This window comes from Somniosus microcephalus, chromosome 1, assembly GCF_052327205.1.
Source record: "Somniosus microcephalus isolate GS21.2 chromosome 1, FLI_Smic_1.0, whole genome shotgun sequence".
NCBI classification, from domain to species: Eukaryota; Metazoa; Chordata; class Chondrichthyes; order Squaliformes; family Somniosidae; genus Somniosus; species Somniosus microcephalus.
Window position 1 is genome coordinate 261,032,564 of NC_140987.1, and position 21,983 is coordinate 261,054,546.

A 21,983-nucleotide genomic window follows, 5' to 3' on the forward strand; every position below is an offset into this window, starting at 1 on the left:
CACTCTACAACAGTAGATAAATGTGCATGCATAATATTTGTGTACGTCCGTTCCGAAGTTTAAAGCAACAGTGCAAATGCAAATCCTGCAGCTGCTTAGTTTACAACTGTCAGTCTGGCCATGAACCTTCCATGATGTTGGGGGAAGGTTCTGTAAAAGGCTGGCAATGCTAAGTGGCACAGTGCTGGCCTCTACACATGGGATAACTCATGGCCAGCCTTAAAATCAGCCCTCAGCTGCTGCTGTTAACATTTACGACTGGTGACACCCAGCAGTCAGAAGAACTCGGCAACATTTTTGCCAATGGGAGCCTTTGTTCCTCTGATGGCACTGGGTTGCCTCTGGTGATCTTGCAGTTGGCGGCAAACCACAATGTGGTACCAGTGATTACAACTGATTTGAAGAACCAGATAGCAATTGTGGAAATAGTTTTTAGAATCACGTAGATTTGATGTTGTTTAAGACATTTTTAATTAAAACTAGTCAGTCTCCCATGGTGTTGCGCACAGGCAGTGTAGTCTTCAGGTGAAGTGGAGTTTCAGGGCAGGGGATAATTAGACCAAAGTGCATAGATGTAGTTCAGTCTCCATTTAAAGTCTCTCATTTTTATATTTCCATTACAAATTCCTGGCTCCACATTCATAATGGAAACTGCCTATATAAATTTGTTGCACTGTAATTATGCACCTCCCCCACAGGTCGCTGAAATAATATATATATGATGGGTTCTCATCCTGGCCCTATTCATCTTGCCTCTACACAAATGGCCCATGGCTATGGGTCTTGTGTCCAAGTATTGCCAGCACTGGTGAGATGCCAGCCCAGCTGCTTTAAGATGTTGCGCCACCATCAGAAGCACCAACATGAGATGGGCAGGGGACAGCACAGCCAAATCAGAAGCCAGATATACCTACTCCAGCAGTTGATACCAGATGACACGTGGAAGTTTGGACTGGGGTAGAGGGAATAGAATTGTGGCGCTGCCCGAGCCTACAGAGGGAGCAGCACACACAATCCTATGTTATTGAATATTCATTTATATATTTATAAGAATAAGAATTCACAAACATGTAGAGTTGGGCAGCGCATGGTTATATCTGTATATTTGTTGAATTATTTCAAATAAGCTCATTAGCCAGTGGAGAGGTCCCAGGAGTCGGCGAAGAACAAACAGGAGCCAGATTTATTTTTTTAAATTTTGATGGGGAGAGAGCAGGTTGAAGGGCACCAAGATGGGGGAAAAGTAAATGTATTTAAAATTAAAATGTTAAAGATTTTTTAAATTAATAATTAAATAATTAAAAAGAAAAAAGGTGGTGCCAGGTCTCAGAAAAGTTTCAGACTATGCATGCAGCCACACTGCTAGATTAGAGCGCGACAAGTTTACAGGGGCAGTTTTGATTTATAAATGTGAAACAGCAATTTATAATGGGGTGGGGATGAGTGAGGGGAGAATTGACACAGTGTGACAGCAATAAGTCCAGTGGCACAGACAGGAAGTGTATGCAGACACAAGGTTTTTAAAATAGATGTATAATTTATAAATATCCATACGTACGTGCTTTCAGTACAATACAGATTATCAGCACTTCAACTGATCATTAGTGTTAACGTTGATGCACTGGTAATTTTAAAAATTGTTTGGGGGTGGGGGGGAGGAAGAAAAACTAATTACTGATTAATCCTAATTAATATCTGAAAATAGTGCAAATTAGGAATTGTGAAATTCATTGAAGCGGAGAAGATAGCGGAAAATGAAGCAGTTGTTCATCTGGTGGTAGCATCGAGTGACACTCGGCACGGCGTGGCCACTGCTGCAGATATGGAGGTGAAAAGCAGGCAAAGGTAAGAATTGAGGCCTTCACTTTTTAAAAAAAAAAGCTTTTTACATAGGATATACGGCACAGAAACAGGCCATTCGGCCCAACCAGTCCATGTTCTGACCCAATACTTTATATCAGCCCATTTAGAATGCTTGAAGGATTCTTTCAGTAGTGTAATTTATCTAACTTCTTTCAATAGTAATGAAACTTTTTTTTAAACTGAAAGGCATGTATGTTATTTTACGATGGGCTGAAAATGAACAATTCGTTTTATTTCCTTCTATCTGGACCAGTCACAGACAACCTCTGCTTCAAGAGAGTGGGCAATTCACTCTCATCAATACTGTTCTGAAGTTGGCTAAAAGAAGGGGCCCAATAGTGGCTTGTGTACACTCTACCCCAATTTTGGGCCCACCTTCTGGGAAGCCAGCCTGTGCTCTGTTGCCTCAGACCAACAGCAACTTGCATTTATACAGCGCCTTTAACGTAGTAAAATGTCCCAAGGCGCTTCACAGCAGCATTATAAAACACCGAGCCACATGAGGTTTTAGGACAGAGGTGGGTTTTAAGGAGCATCTTAAAGGAGGAGAGTGAAGTAGAGAGGCAGAGTGGTTTAGGGAGGGAATGCCAGAGCTTAGAACCTGGGTGGCTGAAGGCACAGCCACCAATGGTGGAGCGATTAAAATCGGGGATGCTCAAGAGGCCAGAATTGGAGGAGCGCCAGAACGATTGAGTTTGGCAATTCAGCACATGGAGGATCATGTTTCAGCTTGTGCCTCCATGATGTAGTATGCCGCGATTCAAATCATCTGTCAACTTTGCTAGCTGCATACATACACTTTTCAAATACATCAGTAGAGTAGAACAATATAAACTTCATAGCTCAACATTTAACAATGTTGTTTTTGCAACTGCAATGTTGTCTTAATGTTGCTTAATTTTGTATGTTGTGACCGAAAAGCATTGTACTTTTAACAATGTTAATGTATACTTTCCTGTCCACTGGAGTTACTGCATTAATTCACATGGGTATACCCAGTGATAATTTTATCCTAATTCTCTTAACATTCTGAATGTTTAAGTGTCCTAATCCAAATTGTACACTCTCGGGAGCCACAAGCCTACATTTCGTTGTACTGCACTTGTGCACTAACAATGACAATAAAAGTTGATTTGATTTGATTTGAGCTGTTAGTCATTTGTTTTGCCAAGATTTTTTAATGCATAGTGGTAAAAATGATTGAGAAGTAGTATGTGCAATATGAAAAATTAATGTTTTTAAACCTTTCACAGTATAATTGACTGGAACAATCCTATTATTGTCAATAAACTCTACAAGATTTACCTGGGGGACATACCACTGAAAACAAAGGAGGTACGCTTGTTTAGTTTTCTGCTTTATTGTTCCTTCAGACATCCTGATTACCACGCCTACTGTAAAGCTGAAAACTTTTATTAAAATCATTTTAAATGCAGCAAAGCCCATTTAAGTGAAAGCCTGAAAAACGAGCAGAGTGCAAACTAATAGGGCTGGATTTTCTCAGCCCCGAGGAGGCGGGTATGGAGGCAGGACTGCCGGGAAAGTTGCAGAATTTGGGGGCGGGTGGCAAACCTGCCCCCAACCCGCCTCCGTGCCCTCTTGCCAGGAGGCGGGAAGCCGTCCTGACCCGGGTCCCGTCTCCTTGGAGGCGGGAAGGGATTAAAGCCTATTGACTGCCTGTTAACAGGCAGAAAATAGGATTATCCCCATTTTCGTGCTGAAGTGCGGGCTTCCCGACCTGGGGGAACCCCTCTTGGGTATAGGAGGTGAGTAGAAGGTCTGCAGGGGTCGGAGGGGTCTGAAAGTGCGATTGTAGAGGTGAGTGATGGGTGCAAGTGTGGAGTGGTAAGTATGTGAGGTGAGTGTAAAGTGTTAGAAAATGTTAACTTTCCTTTGCTTCTACCCACAGCCTTCAGCTGCTGTGGAGCCGAAGTCCCCGACATCTCCATTGTAGCGATCACAGACTGGCTGTTACATCCTCCGATCCAACAGCCAGCTGATTTCTGCAAAGTAGAAAGGTTTGATGAGTCCTGAACACAAGGACTCAAACTACACAGAATGTCACTGTTTGACAGCTTCACAGAACTGTCAAACAATGAGTCAAATAATGACATTTCTTCTTCCAAAAGTTCTTGACAGATGACACATCATACGTTGATGTGCCCTTGTCACTAACTTCCCCCTAATTGGCCTGCTGAGTCCGCCGGGCGGGCTTAAAAGGTCAATTAGGGAAAATTCCCACTGGGTGGCCAGAAGCTGATGGAGGTGGGACTGGAACCCAGCAAGCAGCAGTCCCGCCTCCAAAAGCTTCCCATTCAGAAAATCCAGCCCAGTGTCACTGTAAAATTGATTTCTTATGATTTCCATATTCGTTAAACAGTTTTTAAAAATGTTCTGTTTTATTCATTCACGGAATGTGGGCATCGCTGGTAAGGCCAGCATTTTTTGCCCATTTATAATTGCCCTTGAGAAGGTGGTGGTGAGCCGCCTTCGTGAACCACTGCAGTCCGTGTGGTGAAGGTACTCCCACAGTGCTGTTAGGTAGGGAGTGCCAGGAATTTGACCCAGCGACGATGAAGGAACGGCGATATATTTCCAAGTCAGGATGGTGTGTAACTTGGAGGGGAACTTGCAGGTGGTGATGTTCCCATGCGCCTGCTGTCCTTGTCCTTCTAGGTGGTAGAGGTCGTGGGTTTAGGAGGTGCTGTCGAAGAAGCCTTGGCGAGTTGCTGCAGTGCATTTTGTAGATGGTACACACTGCAGCCATGGTGTGCCGGTGGTGGAGGGAGTGGATGTTTAATTAAGGTGGTGGACGGGTGCCGATCAAACGTGCTTCTTGAGTGTTGTTGGAGCTGCACTCATCCAGGCAAGTGGAGAGTATTCCATCCCACTCCTGACTTGTGCCTTGTGGATAGGCTTTGAGGGGCCAGGAGGTGAGTCACTCGCTGAAGAATACCAAGCCTCTGACCTGCTCTTGTTGGCACTGTATTTACACGGCTGGTTAAGTTTCTGTTCAAATGAATTCAGTAACCTAGGCGGTGAGTGTCAGACTGCTCTGGTCACCCAGTGAGTTCAGGCCCATCAGTCAGAGTGATGAAAATTGGAAATAACCTGCACAAATAAATACGTAGGAGAAACTGATTATTTAAGTAGGCTGGACCACTTTGAACAGCAGCAGTCCCCAAGATACTCCACCAGTCACAGATGCCCAATTAGAGCTGTCGTCATTGATCAGTACCCTTTTTCTTTTCCCCTCCTGAACGCTCTGACTGATGCTGATGTACAATTGCAGGGTAGGCCATCATCTTCCGGTTTCTTGCCCAGTCTCATTTTAGATGGCAGTGATTTATGGAGCAGTAGTTTCATCTCATCCATATGTGACTTACAAAAACAAACCTCCAGACTTTATTTTATGTTATTAAATGTTACCTGGACTGAAATTGTTACTTCATAGTCCTAGGAATCTTTTGTCGGATATAATTGTTGCTTGTAAATGTTTTATTTTTTCAAGTGTACTGTGATTAATGCAAGGGATGGGATGGGAAAAGTGGACGCCCAAAGTTTCAAAATATGGTTTCATCTCTCTCCGTGGGCCCTGGTGGTTGTAGATTCGGTTTCGCACCCAAAATTTTAAATGTTTCCGTATCTGGCAACAAACACTGTTGCTTAGCAACAGCTTCTAAGGCCGTACCTTGGAAGCGTCTCTGTCGCTTAGCAACAGCTTCAGAGAGACTGTGCAGAGCCTGACTGTTGGAAAAAAAAAGCCACGAGAAGAAAAAAAACCTAACAAAACGGCTCCTGATTTTTGCCGGTGGCTCGAGCTTGCCGGACATTTAGCCTCCGGATAAACCAAAGTTTCCTGTAAATGGCTGCAAAAGTATTAGAAATGTGTTGTGCCTTTCCAGCAGCCCCGCTGGCTTAGAGGATAAATGCACAGCCTCATGGTATTTAGATCACGTTTGGCCTGTGCTAAATTAACTGATCTTAGCTAAGATGATAGAAGGGATTCTACAGTTGGTACCAGGAAGGGAAAAGCAGTCTGGGCTCCTGCTCATCATCACTATCCAATGACCTCTTGTCAGAAAATGTGTGTGTGTCTATATACAATTGAGCTTGGCTATGATGCCCCCCCCCCCCCACCCCTCCACTTTTGATCCAATAGCCTGCCAATAATCGCTGTCCAGGCTCTCAAATAAAGAATAAACACTTTTTAGCACATCACTGGAGGGCAGTACCTGTGGAATTACACACCAGCATCAGTTAGTACCAGTAGCAGAAGAAAGAGTTGTTTCTGAAGACCTGTTGTCTTCTGCCACCCTAGCTCAGATCAGTTACTTTAGCACAGACCTTATGTGCTGTTATAGGAATTCATAGACACTTACAGCACAGAAGGAGGCCATTCGGTCCATCGTGCCTGTGCTGGCTCTTTGAAAGAGCAGTCGTGTTTAGTCCCACAACCCGCTTTTTGTCCGTAACCCTGTAAGTTGTTCATCCTCAAGTGCCGATCCAATTCTGTTTTAAAATTATTTATGGTATCGGCTTGCACCACCTTTTCAGATAAAACGTTCCAGATCCCAACAACTCTGAGTGAAAAATCTCTCCTCATCTCCCCTCCAGATCTTTTGCCAGTGATTTTGAATCTATGGCCACCAGTTATTGACCCATTTGCCAGATGGAATATTTTTCCCCTATTTACTCTATCAAAACCTCTCATCATCTTGAAAACCTCTATTAGGCCACCTCTTAACTGTCTCTGTTCCATACCGTATGTCTAACATTTCTTAAACCTTCTGTTTTAGGGCTCCAGGTATTACTATAAATATTAAAACTTATTTACATGAGCTGCTCCCCCCCCCCCCCCAATGTAATAATATGTATAAAGTTTATTGCAGTTTGTTTGATTTTACAGTTCTAGTTACCTTAACAGAAATGTATGCTAATCTTTTGCAGGGAGCAGCCTTAAAACCTGAACTGAAACGGGAGCCGGTTAGCACCAGAGTTAAACTGAAGATTCTCCCTCACTTATTGCGGTCCAGACAGGCTGCAGAGACATTCCCAGCCAGTATACAGGTACACACTCGATACTACTGTCCAACCGGGCTACTTTAATACAAACTACAACTTTCTTTTGAGGATGTTTAAGCTGAAATCTAATGCTACTGAATCCAAACGTGGACTTCTTCAGATTCACTATTTATGATTGCCATTTTATCTTAGAATTGATCAAGTGCCACACAAGGGTTTACATTTTCTCTTGCACTAGATTTTATTACCAATTAAAAGGGGTGTATACTATTAATCACTGTTTTTGTTGGATTCCCCACCCCTTCCCAGTGCTACATTTAGATACTGCTCTTTGTTATTATTGAGTGCTACCTAGTGGCTATCTAGGGAGTAGCATTGGCAGCAATATGGGAACAGACAGCAAACCCATCCTCTCCGTGACAGAGCGTGTCTCTTATGCACCTTTTCAAAGGGAGAAAAAAAATGAGTGCATTCTGTTCCTTGGAATATATAACTACCCTTAACTTAAAAAAATCTCCATTTACAGGGCTGCCATGGAATTTGCTTGTAACAAAGGGAATACAATAATCGTGGGGGACTTTAATCTTTATATAGATTGGGCAAATCAAATTGGCAAAGGTAGTCTGGAGGAAGAGTTCATGGAATGCATTCGAAACAGTTTCCTAGAACAATGTGTCTTGGAACCAACCAGGGATCTATCGTACCAGGGAATAGGCTATTTTAGATCTTGTACAGTGTAATGAGACAGGGTTAATTAGTAATCTCATAGTAAAGGATCTTCTGGGGAAGAGTGATCATAATATGGTAGAATTTCACGTTGAGTTTGAGTGTGAAATACTTCAGTCCGAAATAAGAGTCTTCAACTTAAATAAAGCCAACACATAGGTTTGAGGGTGAGTTGGCTAAGGTAGAATGGGAAATTAGATTAAAAGGTATGACGGTAGATAAGCAGTGGCAAACAATTAAGAGATATTCCAAAATTCTCAACGAATATAGATTCCATTGAGAAATAAAAACTCCACGGGAAAAGTGATCCATCCGTGGCTAACTAAAGAAGTTAAGGATAGTATTAGATTAAAGGAAGAGGCTTATAATGTTGCGCAGAAAAGTAGTAAGCCTGAGGATTGGGAGAGCTTTAGAAATCAGCAAAGGATGACCAAACAATTGATAAGGGAGAAAATAGAATGAGAGTAAATTAACAGGAAATATAAAAACAGATTGTAAGAGCTTCTACAAGTATGTAAAAAGGAAGAGTAGCAAAAGTAATCGTTGGTCCCTTAGAGGCTGAAACAGGAGAAATTATAATGGGGAATAAGGAAATGCCAGAGACTTTAAACACATATTTTGTATTTGCCTTCACAGTAGAAGAGACAAAAAGCATACCAAAAATAGTGGGGAACCAAAGGGCTAATAAAAGTGAGGAACTTAAAGTAATTAATATCAGTAGAGAAAAAGTACTTGAGAAACTAATGGGATTAAAAGCCGATAAATCCACTGGACCTGATGGCCTACATCCTAGGGTTCTAAAAGAGGTGGCTGTAGAGATAGTGGAGGCATTGGTTGTGATCTTCCAAAATTCCTTAGATTCTAGAACGGTCCCAGCGGATTGGAAGGTAGCAAATGTAACCCCGCTATTCAATAAAGGAGGGAGAGAGAAAACCGGGAACTACAAGCCAGTTAGCCTGACATCAATCGTCAGGAAAATGCTGGAATCCATCATTAAGGAAGTGGTAACCAGGCACTTTAGAAAATCATCATATGATTAGGCAGAGTCAACATGGTTTCATGAAAAGGAAATAATGTTTAACAAATTTATTAGAGTTTTTTGAGGATGTAATTAGCAGGGTAGATAATGGGGAACCAGTGGATGTAGTATATTTGGATTTCCAAAAGGCATTCGATAAGGTGCCACATAAAAGGTTGCTACACAAGACGAGGGCTCATGGGGTTGGGGGTAGCATGGATAGAAGATTGGTCAACGGACAGAAAATAGAGAGTAGGGATAAACTGGACATTTTCCGGTTGGCAGGCTGTAACTAGTGGGGTGCCGCAAGGATCAGTGCTTGGGCCTCAGCTATTTACAAACTATATTAATGACTTAGATGAAGGGACACCGAGTGCAATGTATCCAAGTTTGCTGATGATACAAAGCTAGGTGGGAAAGTAAGCTGTGAGGAGCACACACAGCCTGCAAAGGGATATAGACAGGTTAAGTGAGTGGACAGCAAGGTGGCAGATGGAGTATAATGTGAGTAAATGTGAGGTTATTCACTTTGGTAGAAAGAATAGAAAAACAGAATATTTTTTAAATGGTGAGAAACTATTAAATGATGGTGTTCAGAGAGATTTAGGTGTCTTCGTACATGAAACACAAAGCATGCAGGTACATCAAGCAGTTAGGAAGACAAATTGCATGTTGGCCTTTATTGCAAGGGGGTTGGAGTGCAAGAGTAAGGAATCCTTACTACAATTGTACAGGGCTTTGGTGAGACCACACCTGGAGTACTGTGCACAGTTTTGGTCGTCTTATCTGAGGAAGGACATACTTGCCTTAGAGGTGGTGCAATGAAGCTTCACTAGATTGATCCGTGGGACGAGAGGGTTGTCCTATGAGGAGAGATTGAGTATATTGGGCCTATACTCTGGAGTTTAGAAGAATGAGAGGTGATCTCAGTGAAACATATAAGATTCTCAGGGAGGTTGACAGGGTAGATGCTGAGAGGTTATTTCACCTGGCTGGAGAGTCTAGAACTAGGGGGCATAGTCTCAGGATAAGTGGTCGGCCATTTAAGACTTAGATGAGGAGAAATTTCTATACTGAGGGTTGTGAATCTTTGGAATTCTCTATCTCAAAGGGCTGTGGATACTGAGTCATTGAGTATATTCAAGGCTGAGATAGATAGATTTTTGGACTCTAGGGGAATCAAGCGATATGGGGATAGTGCAGGAAAGAGGAGTTGAGGTCGAAGATCAGCTGTGATCTTATTGAATGGCGGAGCAGGCTCGAGGGGCTGTATGGCCTACTCCTGCTCCTATTTCTTTATGTTCTATATACTGAATCAAATGAGTGAACGCACTGGTGCAGCTCATGACCAGGAGATCCCCTTGCAACACGTACATTGAAATTGTTCTTGACAGTGTTTTTGTCTGTTTATAGACAATCGCAGATTTAGTTTTTCATCTTTAACTGTTTGGTGATCAGTGAAGAGAGGTGGGCATGGGAAGGAAACAAGGTAAATATAGCTAGCCTTTGGTCTCCAAAAAAATCCCAAAACAGTGCTGTTGATTCTGAGCAGATGTACTGTGAAGTGATTCATGTTGTCGGACGCAATGACTCCGTACTGCCTGGAATGACTGTGCAAGGCTCCATGGCAGACCCCTGAAAATTTCTTATTAAAACTTGAAACCAGTGAAGTTCTTCAGGGATATTATTTACAGTGCTTACCCTATTTAGTTAAAGAACAGCATGGCATTCTACGTCCAACCTTTTTATGAAGGCGTGCTATATAGTCCTTCCCACTGGAGTTAATTTCATTTGGTAAAAATGTACATTATTTCTGGTCATATTTTGAGGTTCATATACTGCGATTGTCTTGCAAAGATGGAATATGATGGACAAATGCTACAAATTTTTTAAAAATCAGCAAATGCTCGGGCAGAGAAGATTAAGGGGAGATTTAATAGAGGTGTTCAAAATCATGAAGCGTTTTGATAGAGTAAATAAGGAGAAACTGTTTCCACTGATAGAAGGGTCGGTAACCAGAGGACACAAATTTAAGGTAATTGGCAAAAGAACCAGAGGTGGGAGAAGGAGAATTTTTTTTATGCAGCGAGTTGTTATGATCTGGAATGCTCTGCCTGAAAGAGCGGTGAAAGCAGATTCAATAATAACTTTCAAAAGGGAATTGGATAAATACTTGAAAGGGAAAAATTTGCAGGGCTATGGATAGAGGAGTGGGACTAATTGAATTGCTCTTTCAAAGAGCCGGCACAGGCACGATGGGTCGAATGGGCTCTTTCTGTACTATATTATTCTATTCAAAAATTGAAATGCAATAAATTTCTCAAAACAAACTTCCACCACATGTTTAGCAGTAGTGCAGCTTGCAATATTATTTTTTTCTACATAAGGAAGGTAACAGTACTTAGTAACTCAGTGACTGGATTTCCCAATAAAAGTGATTCATTGCACAGAGCATTATTCAAACTGAGTTGTAAAATTGCGACCCGACAATATTGCACGTTTGAATTCTTCACAGCACTGTAAGCACAAGTTATGAAACGTAGGAAGTTATTAGGAAAATACTGAGTTGTATAATGCCCATTAAAAAGTTCTGGTATCTTATGCTTTTAGTGTGGGATGCTTTGGTTCTGATGATGTACTTTGTGGCCATCCATCCAGAAATCGAAGGGCCGATTTTCTCGAGTTTTGCTTCTGGCACCCTCTGGCTGTGAATATTATGGCTGTTAAAATTATGAAGGGGTTTAATAGGGTAGACGTAGAGAAGATGTTTCCACTTGTGGAGGAGTCCAAAACTAGGGGCTGTAAATATAAGATAGTCATTAATAAATCCAATAAGGAATTCATGCAATGGTTGAGGTGAATAGCATAGATCCATTTAAGGGGAAGCTAGATATGCACATGAGGGAGAAAGGAATGGAAGGATATGCTGATAGGGTGAGATGAAGTAGGGTGGGAGGAGGCTCGTGTGGAGCATAAACACCGGCATTGACCAGTTGGGCTGAATGGCCTGTTTCTCTGCTGTAAATTCTGTTATATTGGGAAATTATAGGCATGATGCCTATCCTTTTCACTCCATTAATGGGCAGTATGCCTGTCGTTTCCCAGAATGCACTGAGACACTCCTTGGTAGCAGTGCAAACTTGGACATTTACACCTTAACTTCACAAACTGTTCTATAACAAAGGGTTTAATTCAAGTAATCTGAACTGTTAATTGTTCATGTGAGGCCATAGATCTGTTAAAATAGTGATGATTCACAGTCTTGTTTTCACAGGTGGTATATGATGGACTGTTTGGTGCCAATACGAATGCAAAGTTGAGAGGACTCACCCTACAATTTGTACACCATATATGTTCAACGTAAGTTCTAATACTCTAAAGAATTGCTGTATTACAGTAAAAGTTAGATTGTTATAAATGGGAAGTCTTGCCCAGATTATCTGGTTAAAGCTATTAATAAAACATTCTCTCAATTATCTTTAAATATTTTATATGATTCGTAAGGGAGAAATAAGCTACAAATTGCTCATGATACTCCCTTCAAAAGCATCCCTTGTGTGAAATATATCTCACCTGAATTGATAGTGCCAAGAGGGTCGAATGCTTAGTGTTTTACATAATTAGACAACTGAGTAAATCTGTCAAAGATTACTTGGTGCTAAGATGCAGGTTAAGGTCTATGATTCCTCATGTAGTGAGTCCCCAATCTTTATTAGTCCATCAGGAAGGGGGTGGGGGGAGGAGGAGGAGATGTGCACAGCAAGGGAGAAATGGATGCCTTCAATCAACTGGTTCAAGTGCAGCATTACTGAATGTTGGGAAATGAGTCAGCATAGAGGGGAGGGCAAATGAGGCAGCCCAAAGGAGGATCTAGATAACTTGGAGTGAGGGGGAGCGATACAATATATATTACTTTTTAAAATACTTGAGTTCCATTGATTTGAACTGTTCCTCTTAAGTGGCTGCCTGATCTTTTTTCTATTCGTATATGTGATGTGGGCGTCGCTGGCAAGGCCAGCATTTATTGCCCATCCCTAGTTGCCCTTGAGAAGGTGGTGGTGAGCTGCTGCCTTGAACCGCTGCAGTCGGTGTGGTGAAGGTACTCCCACAGTGTTGTTAGGGAGGGAGTTCCAGGATTTTGACCCAGTGATGATGAAGGATCGGCGATATACTTCTAAGTCCGGATGGTGTGAGACTTGCAGGTGGTGGTGTTCCCATGCGCCTGCTGCCCTTGTCCTTCTAGGTGGAAGCGGTCACGGGTTTGGGAGGTGCTGCCAAAGGAGCCTTGGTGAGTTGCTGCAGTGTATCTTGTACATGGTACACACTGCAGCCACGGTACGCTGGTGGTGGAGCGAGTAAATGTTTAAGGTGGTGGATGGGTACCAATCAAGCGGGCTGCTTTGTCCTGGATGGCGTCGAGCTTCTTGAGTGTTGTTGGAGCTGTACTCATCCAGGCAAGTGGAGAGTATTCCATCACACTCCTGACTTGTGCCGTGTAGATTGTGGAAAGGTTTTGGGGAGTCAGGAGGTGAGACACTCGCCGCAGAATACCTAGCCTCTGACCTGCTGTTGTTGCCACAGTATTTGTGGCTGGTCCAGTTAAGTTTCTGGTCAATGGTGACCCCCCAGGATGTTGCTGGAGAGGGATTCGGCGATGGTAATACCGTTGAACGTCAAGGGGAGGTGGTTAGATGCTCGCTTGTTGGAGATAGTCATTGCCTGGCACTTCTGTGGCGCGAATGTTACCTGCCACTTGTCAGCCCAAGCCTGAACGTCATCCAGGACTTGTTGCATGCGGGCATGGACTGCTTCATTATCTGAGGAGTTGTGAATGGCGCTGAACACTGCAGTCATCAGCGAACATCCCCATTTCTGACTTTATGTTGGAGGGAAGGTCATTGATGAAGCTGCTGAAGATGGTTGGGCCTAGGACACTGCCCTGAGGAACACCTGCAGTGATGTCCTGGGGCTGTGATGATTAACCTTCAACCACCAAAACCATCTTCCTTTTTGCTAGGTATGACTCCACCCAGTGGAGCGTTTTACCCCCGATTCCCATTGACTTCAGTTTTACTAGGGCTCCTTCATGCCGCACTCGGTCAAATGCTGCCTTGATGTCAAGGGCAGCCACTCTCACCTCACCTCTGGAATTCAGCTCCTTTGTCCATGTTTGGACCAAGGCCGTAATGAGGTCGGGAGCCGAGTGGTATTGGCAGAACCCAAACTGGGCTTCTATGAGCAGGTTATTGGTGAGTGATTGCCGCTTGATAGCACTGTCGATGACACCTTCCATCACTTTGCTGATGATTGAGAGTAGACTGATGGGGCGGTAATTGGCCGGGTTAGATTTGTCCTGCTTTTTGTGGACAGGACATACCTGGACAGTTTTCCACATTGTAGGGTAGATGCCAGTGTTGTAGCTGTACTGGAACAGCTTGGCTAGAGGCACGGCTAGTTCTGGAGCACAAGTCTTCAGCACGATAGCTGGGATGTTGTCGGGGCCCATAGCCTTTGCTGTATCCAGTGCGCTCAGCCATTTCTTGATATTACGTGGAGTGAATCGAATTGGCTAAAGACTGGCTTCTGTGATGGTGGGTAACTCAGGAGTAGGCCGATATGGATCATCCACTCTGCATTTCTGGCTGAAGATGGTTGCAAATGCTTCAGCATTGGCTTTTGCACTCACGTGCTGGGCTCTACCATCATTGAGGATGGAGATATTCATGGAGCCTCAGCTCGTGAGTGCAAAAGACAAGGCTGAAGCTCGTAAGTAACACTTTTTTCGCTAGTTATTGAACTTTAACTTAAGTATAACATTACATAGTGCAAGGCACAATAACAATGCCTGATTCATCTGCATTAGTTCCAGAGACAATTTGAATTGACCACGTGCCTAAAATAATTGCTGCCCATGGTTTTGCAGGGAATCAATTGCAGTACTAATTTTCTGCCATGAGAGGTTGCTGACGCACTCATAAATAGGCATCATTTGTTCCGTAACAATCGGGTTTTATATTTGAACATGTGGATATCTGGTTAGATAATCTAGATTTGCCTATCCAGTGGGGTTGTCAGTTTTTGATCCTGAAAGGAAGGTTAATTTGTTGCAAGGTTAAGCTATTACGGGACATATTTATTGAACACAAGTAGTCGAGCATTTTTTTTTTTAAATGTCTCGTTTCACTGCTTTTCTTGTCAATTTAACATTTGAGGTAGCGTTAAGTAGAATGTTCATTTTGTAAAATAACATTTTCTTTGCTGTTTGCACTAATCCTCCTTATTGTTTACAGTTGTCCTGATAATAAAATTAAACCTTTGGGACCAATGCTTCTAAATGGACTTACTAAATTGATCAATGAATATAAAGAGGTAAGGCTTCTGAAATCGATTTGATCCATAAATTTGTACTTATTTTGGCACCTGTATTTTACACTTTCCTACTTTCTCACTGTCTCTTATGAAAGTGCCGTATCTTAAATTGGGCTAGAGTTCCCCAAGTGCCATCAGTCCTCCGGTACACCTCACCCAAGTAGCCATACTTCATGCGTGAGACCGTGCTTTGTCAGGAGACTATTAGATTATGGGCAGCATCACAACCAAGTCCATTCCTGGCCTCACCTAGAGGTAACTCTACAGCAGTTGGGAGTTCAAAACCTCAGACGGAGTATTGATGCCAATTGTATCACTCCTACAGCTAAGACCCACCTTCGCACAGACCAAGGATCAAATCTGGCATTTAGAATTCCTTTTCTCTTTCTATTTTCTCCCCCACTCCCTTTCCTCGCCTGAAAGCACTGGCTCCTTGCTAGAGGGTGATTCCATGGCTGTCCTCTGCTACCTCAGCCAAATGGATATTCATGTGATGTGAGCTTAGACAGTGAAAGACAGCAGGCTATTCAACTTTGTGTGCATCGTTGCCAAGGCAATGCCCAACGTGTGCACATGCAGTTCCAGTAGGAGACACTAAATAGCCATCAGATAATCCGGCTGATTTTCCTCTCCCTAAGGAAGGACACCTGAGGCCAATTGTAGCACAGAACTGGGATTGAATCTGGAGCCTTTCTCCTCCTTATGGCTGAGGTCGTCGTTGTACGTGTCTTCATACTGTTCCCTTTTGCGGAACTGTATGAAGTGGTGGAAGGATTTCTGGACGCGATTAACGCTCCTTCCATGACCGTAACCATCTTCGTACCAGCCATTAGGGTGGTTAGTCCTATGGCGGGAGGGTTTTACGGGCTCCCACAACCCATACGAGGGGGGGGGCCACCCACACCCACGGACGCAAGTATCCCGCTGGATGTCAACCCAGAATTTAGAGCCGGAGCTCTGACTCCACTTGCCGGGACTGTCTGGAGCGGGGTTCGAAACCCTACGCCTTCTGGCCCAGTGGCGGGGATGCTACCGCTACGCCAAAGGCCCACTCCATGGCTGAGGTATTCACTGCCTTAATTAATTGAGCCATTTGGGAGTGCTCACAGATGTACTCTTGGCAATTTTCTCCTTAAGAAAATGTAATTATCTTAAATGCACTGTAAGCAAGTTGATTTTGCTGTATTTTTTAAAATTCTATTTAAGTCTGCCGTTTGAGTTGCAAAACTGTTCAACATCTTACTCACTGTCCCTTGCCTCCAAAATCTATACTAAATTGCATTTTTTTAAAACTGTTCTTTTATCCTTCCCAAGGATCCGAAAGCCCTTTCGATGGCATATTCAGCAGTTGGGAAATTATCCAGGTGAATATTTATAATTTGATTTTAATTGTAGTTTTTTATAATATTGTGTAGTAGTTATAAATAGTTGTAATGTTTTGCATCTATTTTGCATGACGAGAAGTATTTGATGTTATGGTACGTATATTTGCACGTCTATTTTTGAACAAATATCTCAGCGATGTAAATGTTTAATCATATTCTGGGTTTCTTTTCAAAATGGGTCTTCTGAATTTGTGGCCATGCATGTCTCCAGCAACGTATGCTATCTCCAATTACAAAATAACGTACTTGATTTCTTCCCTGTTCTTAATAAGTGAGCCCTTATCATACTCTATTTTATAGTTTATTGAACATTATAAACAACCAACATTTCATAACACAAAAATTATGAAGGGTTTTGATTGAAACTGTTTCCACTGGCGGGAGGGTTGGTAACCAGAGGACACAGATTTAAGGTAATTGGGAAAAGAACCAGAGGGGAGATGAGTAGAATTTTTTTTACGCAGCAAATTATGATCTGGAATGCACTGCCTGAAAGGGCGGTGGAAGCAGATTCAGTAGTAACCTTCAAAGGGGAATTGGATAAATACTTGAAGGGGAAACATTTGCAGGGCTATGGGGAAAGAGCAGGGGGAGTGGATTAATTGGATAGCTCTTTCAAAGAGCTGGCACAGGCACAGTGGGCCGAATGACGCCCTCGTGTGCGGTACGATTCTATGTAACGTACAGTGGAGCAGGTTCATAATACACTTAAAAATTAAACCCTGCGTAATAAAATTGGAAACATTGAGGTGGATCATATTGCAAAAGGAACATGGCATCTAGGAGGCAGTGGATTAGTAAATTGGAGTTGTGAACCTCAAGTAGAAATCTTAACAATTTCTAAAAAAAAAAAATACATTTCTTATCTTCCACTCACATGCCCAAGTCACTAGAGAATACATTTTCTAATCTAACGAGTGTTTTGCATTTCCCACATAGGAACTATTTTGAGGAGCAACAATTTTAGATCCTTCATAATTCGGTGTTTTGTATGCAGAAGTCGAAATGCACAATTAACCATCACTTGCTGAGCCAGATTTGCTGGAGCATACACTAAGCTGTGGGAAATATATGACTTGCTTGGCCAGAACAATTTCTCTAAGTTTTCTTGTGCTCTCCGCAGCAACCATGGTCACATTTGGGAGACAGGAGACACTTATCTTTGTAGTTGTCTCTATCCAGCCATGTGGCCTACTCCTGCTCCTATTTCTTATGTTCTTATCTGCACCCAGTTATGCCACCTAATATACTGAGGGTGGGGAAGGCATGTGACATAGGGGAAGCTTAATAATTAACGCAAGCAATTTAAAGGAACGAAATCACTGTGGAATATACTCTTACCTGCATCATCTGAAAGATCATTTCCACTCATAATTAGTAATGAAACCTTCATTATTAACCATGCAAATCTTCCAATACCAAAAACATGGTAGGCTTTAGACATCTGTACATACCGAGTAACCATTATATTTTATCAGTGAAATGTGTTTTTCTACCCTACATATTTAGCCGTTTACCACAACTTTTCACGAAAGATTTAGCACTTGTGCAACAGTTTTTTGAAGCTATGTGCAAGGTATGTGGAAATTCTCTGACATTTTTCTTTCATGGTATAGTGCTTGGTTGTCTTTCTAAACAATTGCAGCACCAATATTACAGGGGATTTTAATTTGTTTTATTATTAGGAAGGTCCCGACATCAGGCTTTCCATTCAGGAAGCTCTGGCTATGATGGTAGGAGCCTATTGTTCACTGCAAGGAGCTTCTCTTACACTCATGGAAGCTCTGGTTGCTGCATATCTGGAGAAGGTATATCCAAACTAGTATTAATAGACTGATCTATAAAGAAAGCCCTTCATGTTATGACTATTACAAACTCTGAACATTGATAGAACAGAGTGCATTAATGTGAAGAATTACTATATTTTTCATTAAGGGATATGTGGAGAAAATTAAAGAATTTAAATGTCATTTGTCGCATCTGTTGCACTAACTTTATGCATTAATGGCATTCTGTGATGACATAATTACAGATGGCCATTAATTGTGCTATCCATTTATTGTCAAATTATATTGCCCTGTATTCACAAATTTGGACCATCAAGTATTGGTTTTAAATGCTAATTAGGAAAGGGCTGATATTTATGACTCTTCCCTTCCTACCCAAAATATACATAAAACCTACAATTAATGTTTGTAGCAATGGCTTATCATGTAGGAGCGGGCCTCAACATGTTACTATTTTCTACAAACATGACAGATCTGGTGTTGTAGCAAATTGGATACTAACTGTTATACTGAACACTACATCAAGAATTCCTGAAACCAAATTGTAAAATCTAGGTCAAGCAGCTGCTCTAAATATGGAACTCCCATTAAGATGTTGAAGAAAAAACCATAGTGAATCCAGTTTAACTGTGCATAAGGAATCTCTGAACCATATTCTCTTGCTATTTTTGCAGCCTGAAGTGCAAGTCCGGCAAGTTGCTGTGAAATTTGCCAGCACAGTGTTTGCCTCAGACCATATACCATCCAGATACATGCTGTTACTTGCTGCCGGAGATCCGTAAGTGTTCTCTCAAAGCAGGGAAATGTAATACAACAACTACTTGCATTTATCTATAGCACCGTTAACGTAGTAAAACATCCCAAGTTGCTTCACGGGAGCATTATCAAACAAAATTTGACCACGAGCCACATAAGGAGATATTAGGACAGGTGTGCTTGGTCAAAGAGGTAGGTTTTAAGGAGTGTCTTAAAGGAGGAGTGGAAGAGCTAGAGATGCAGAGAGGTTTAGTGTGGGAATTCCAGAGCTTGGGGCCTGGGTAGCTGAAAGCACGGCCGCCAATGGTGGAGTGTTGAAAATCTGGGATGCACAAGAGGCCAGAATTGGAGGAGCGCAGAGATCTTGGAGGGTTGTAGGGCTGGAGGAGGTTACAGAGATGGGGAGGAGTGAGGCCATGGAGGGATTTGAAAACAAGGATGCGAATTTTAAAATCGAGGTGTTGCTGGACCAGGAGCCAATGTAGGTCAGCAAGCACGGGGTGATGGGTGAATGGGACTTGGTGCGAGTTAGGATACAGGCAGCAGAGTTTTGGATATGCAGGAATTAATTCCACTGAGGAAATAAATTTACTGCTTAACCTGGTTTGTCAGAGCACTTTTTATTTTTAAATATCCATTTCTATTCGTCTCAGTTCTGCTTGAAAGTAAAATGTATTGTGGGAACTATTTAGTAAAATTAGCACTGATGCTGAACAAGACAGAATGATAGCAAAGCACACTTTAAACCAGAGTCCAATATTTGGTTATCTAACTCCCAGTGTTTAACATTAGGAGAGAGGAAGTCCACAGGGAAGCACAACGTGTTCTGAGGGCTCTACCAACTCAAACAACGGAGAAGGAAAGCACCCCTAAAGTCATGCCGTCATTTCCTGAAATGGTCCATTACATTCAGGATAAGGTAATTTTTTTTCTTCTCCTCGGAAGTTTTATTGAGGGGTTCCATTGACGACTCCAACTTTCCACCATTGCTAAAGTAAATTATTAGAGTTAAGAGTGTACGGCAGGTGTCATTCCAACAACTTTTGCAGTCGACTCATCGGTGCAAAGTCGCTTAATTCAAATTATCTGCTAATTCAAATTAATTTTAAAAGCTTAATCAGATAGTCCACAGTTTGTGTCTGTGTTGGTACCAACACTTAGTTGTTCATTCGGATGCTTAAAAATATTTTCTTTTACATTTAGCTTCTTATACGCTTAAATCTTACCCTTTTTCACAAAGTTTGATTATTCAGTGTATATAACGATAATTTAAGTGATTGTTGGAGGGAACTCATATTAAAAGGCGATTAGGAAACCATTCCTCAATAATCTCTACACTGACTACCTAACGGAGTCTTTGATGTGGTTATCCTGTGGTCTTAAGTTCCACACAGTCGAGGTCAAGGTCTGATATTAGCAAGAAGGTCTCATGCATTACCCCTTTAAAAACAGCTCAACTACAGGAAAAGTTCTGATATCCGGCACCGACGGGACCGGCGTGATACCGATCTATCAAAAGTTCCGGAGTGGTGAGCGGATTATCTACCCAGGCTGTTTTTAACTAAGAAAAATTTAAAAATCAAGAAATGTGCAATATACAGTATTTGGGTACTCACCTACAGAATGTTGTGTTAAATGGATGGTGAAAGATGCTTGATGAAGTACAGTACTGCCAGTTGATGGTAATCCATAACTCTTTAATAACTTAACAGTAAAACAAAACTTATAAACGACTTAATAGTAAAACAAAACTTATAAACGACTGTGCAGTGCACCAAAACTTAAACGACTGTACAGTACAGTATAAAGTACTGTATGGTGGTTGACTGTACACTTATTCCAAGCCAACTGGTTCATCAGGATCATGCACTTCAACAGATTCTTCAGGCACTTCCAGTGCTCCAACTCTTTTGGAAGCTTTCTTAAACATGCCCCAGATGTCTGCTTGCTTAGTGGACTCTTGCCGCCTTTGCAGAAAGGTAGACTGCAGAATATGGAGCTGCATAACTTCTTGGGCAGAATAGCAAGAACGGCTTTCAGCAAATTTGATGAATGAAGCAAGATCTGCTGCAGCTTTAGCCCAAGAAATCTTGTTCACTTCAGAAATCTCATCGTCTTCATTTTCCATCACACTTTCCTTTTCTTTCCTTGGATTCAAAACATTCTCCATTATTTCATCATCACTTAGCAAATGCACAACAGCAACTTCTCTATTGGCATCAACCCACTGCTCAATATCACTTTCACTGAGGTGATGTAGAGGGTTTGCTGGGCCTACATCTTTCACCATGTCAGCCATTTCCATTACTGCAGTCTTCCGCCGACGAACATTGAACCCACGAAATTCCTCCTCTGAAGAAGAACCTTCAAACATTACAGAAGGCCACAATTTGCACCAGGCTCGTCTCAAAGTGTGACCTTTCACCAATTTCCAGGAACATGCAACATTAAAGATGGCATCTTTAAGATTGTATTCCTTCTGAAATGCCGGAATAGTACCTGTACTGTCATCTTGGCTTATCAGTCTACGTAGGAAGTCTTTCTTGTAATGACACTTTTGGATAACGCCCTGGTCCATGGGTTGTATGAGAGAAGTTACATTTGGTGGCAAATAAATGGTGAAAATATTTCCAGAAACCAACTCGGATTCATGCGGATGGGCTCTACAATTATCCAGCAATAAAATGCATTTGCTATCTTCAGGTTTCCTTATTCTACGGAAATGTTCCCTCACAGATGGAGCAAAAGTATGATGGAACCAAGTTGAAAAGATTTCCTTATCCATCCAAGCATTTGCTTGAGCTTTGTACTCAACAGGTAAGTGCCTCACATTTTTAAATGCACAGGGATTTTTATACTTCCCAATGACGAGAAGTTTAACCCGGTGTGATCCAGCAGCGTTCGCACATGTTAGCACGGTTACACGATCTTTATTTTTCTTGTAACCTGAAGCATTAGCCTCACTAGCCCCAGCAAGTGTTGATTCTGGCAAACACCTCCAAAATAAGCCCGTTTCATCGGCATTGTATAGCTGTGCTGGCGACAAATCATGTT

General features: G+C 42.1%; 1 protein-coding gene across 1 annotated transcript in view; it reads left to right on the forward strand.

Moving 5' to 3' along the window:
• ecpas (Ecm29 proteasome adaptor and scaffold) overlaps positions 1–21,983 on the forward strand; it is a 167,180-nt gene that overhangs the window by 53,544 nt on the left and 91,653 nt on the right. Inside the window, 10 exon segments of the mRNA XM_085992949.1 lie at positions 1,706–1,845; positions 3,117–3,198; positions 6,814–6,933; positions 11,907–11,992; positions 14,923–15,001; positions 16,316–16,365; positions 17,896–17,962; positions 18,072–18,194; positions 18,848–18,951; positions 19,722–19,848. Coding sequence (XP_085849075.1) covers positions 1,706–1,845; positions 3,117–3,198; positions 6,814–6,933; positions 11,907–11,992; positions 14,923–15,001; positions 16,316–16,365; positions 17,896–17,962; positions 18,072–18,194; positions 18,848–18,951; positions 19,722–19,848 — 978 coding nt within the window.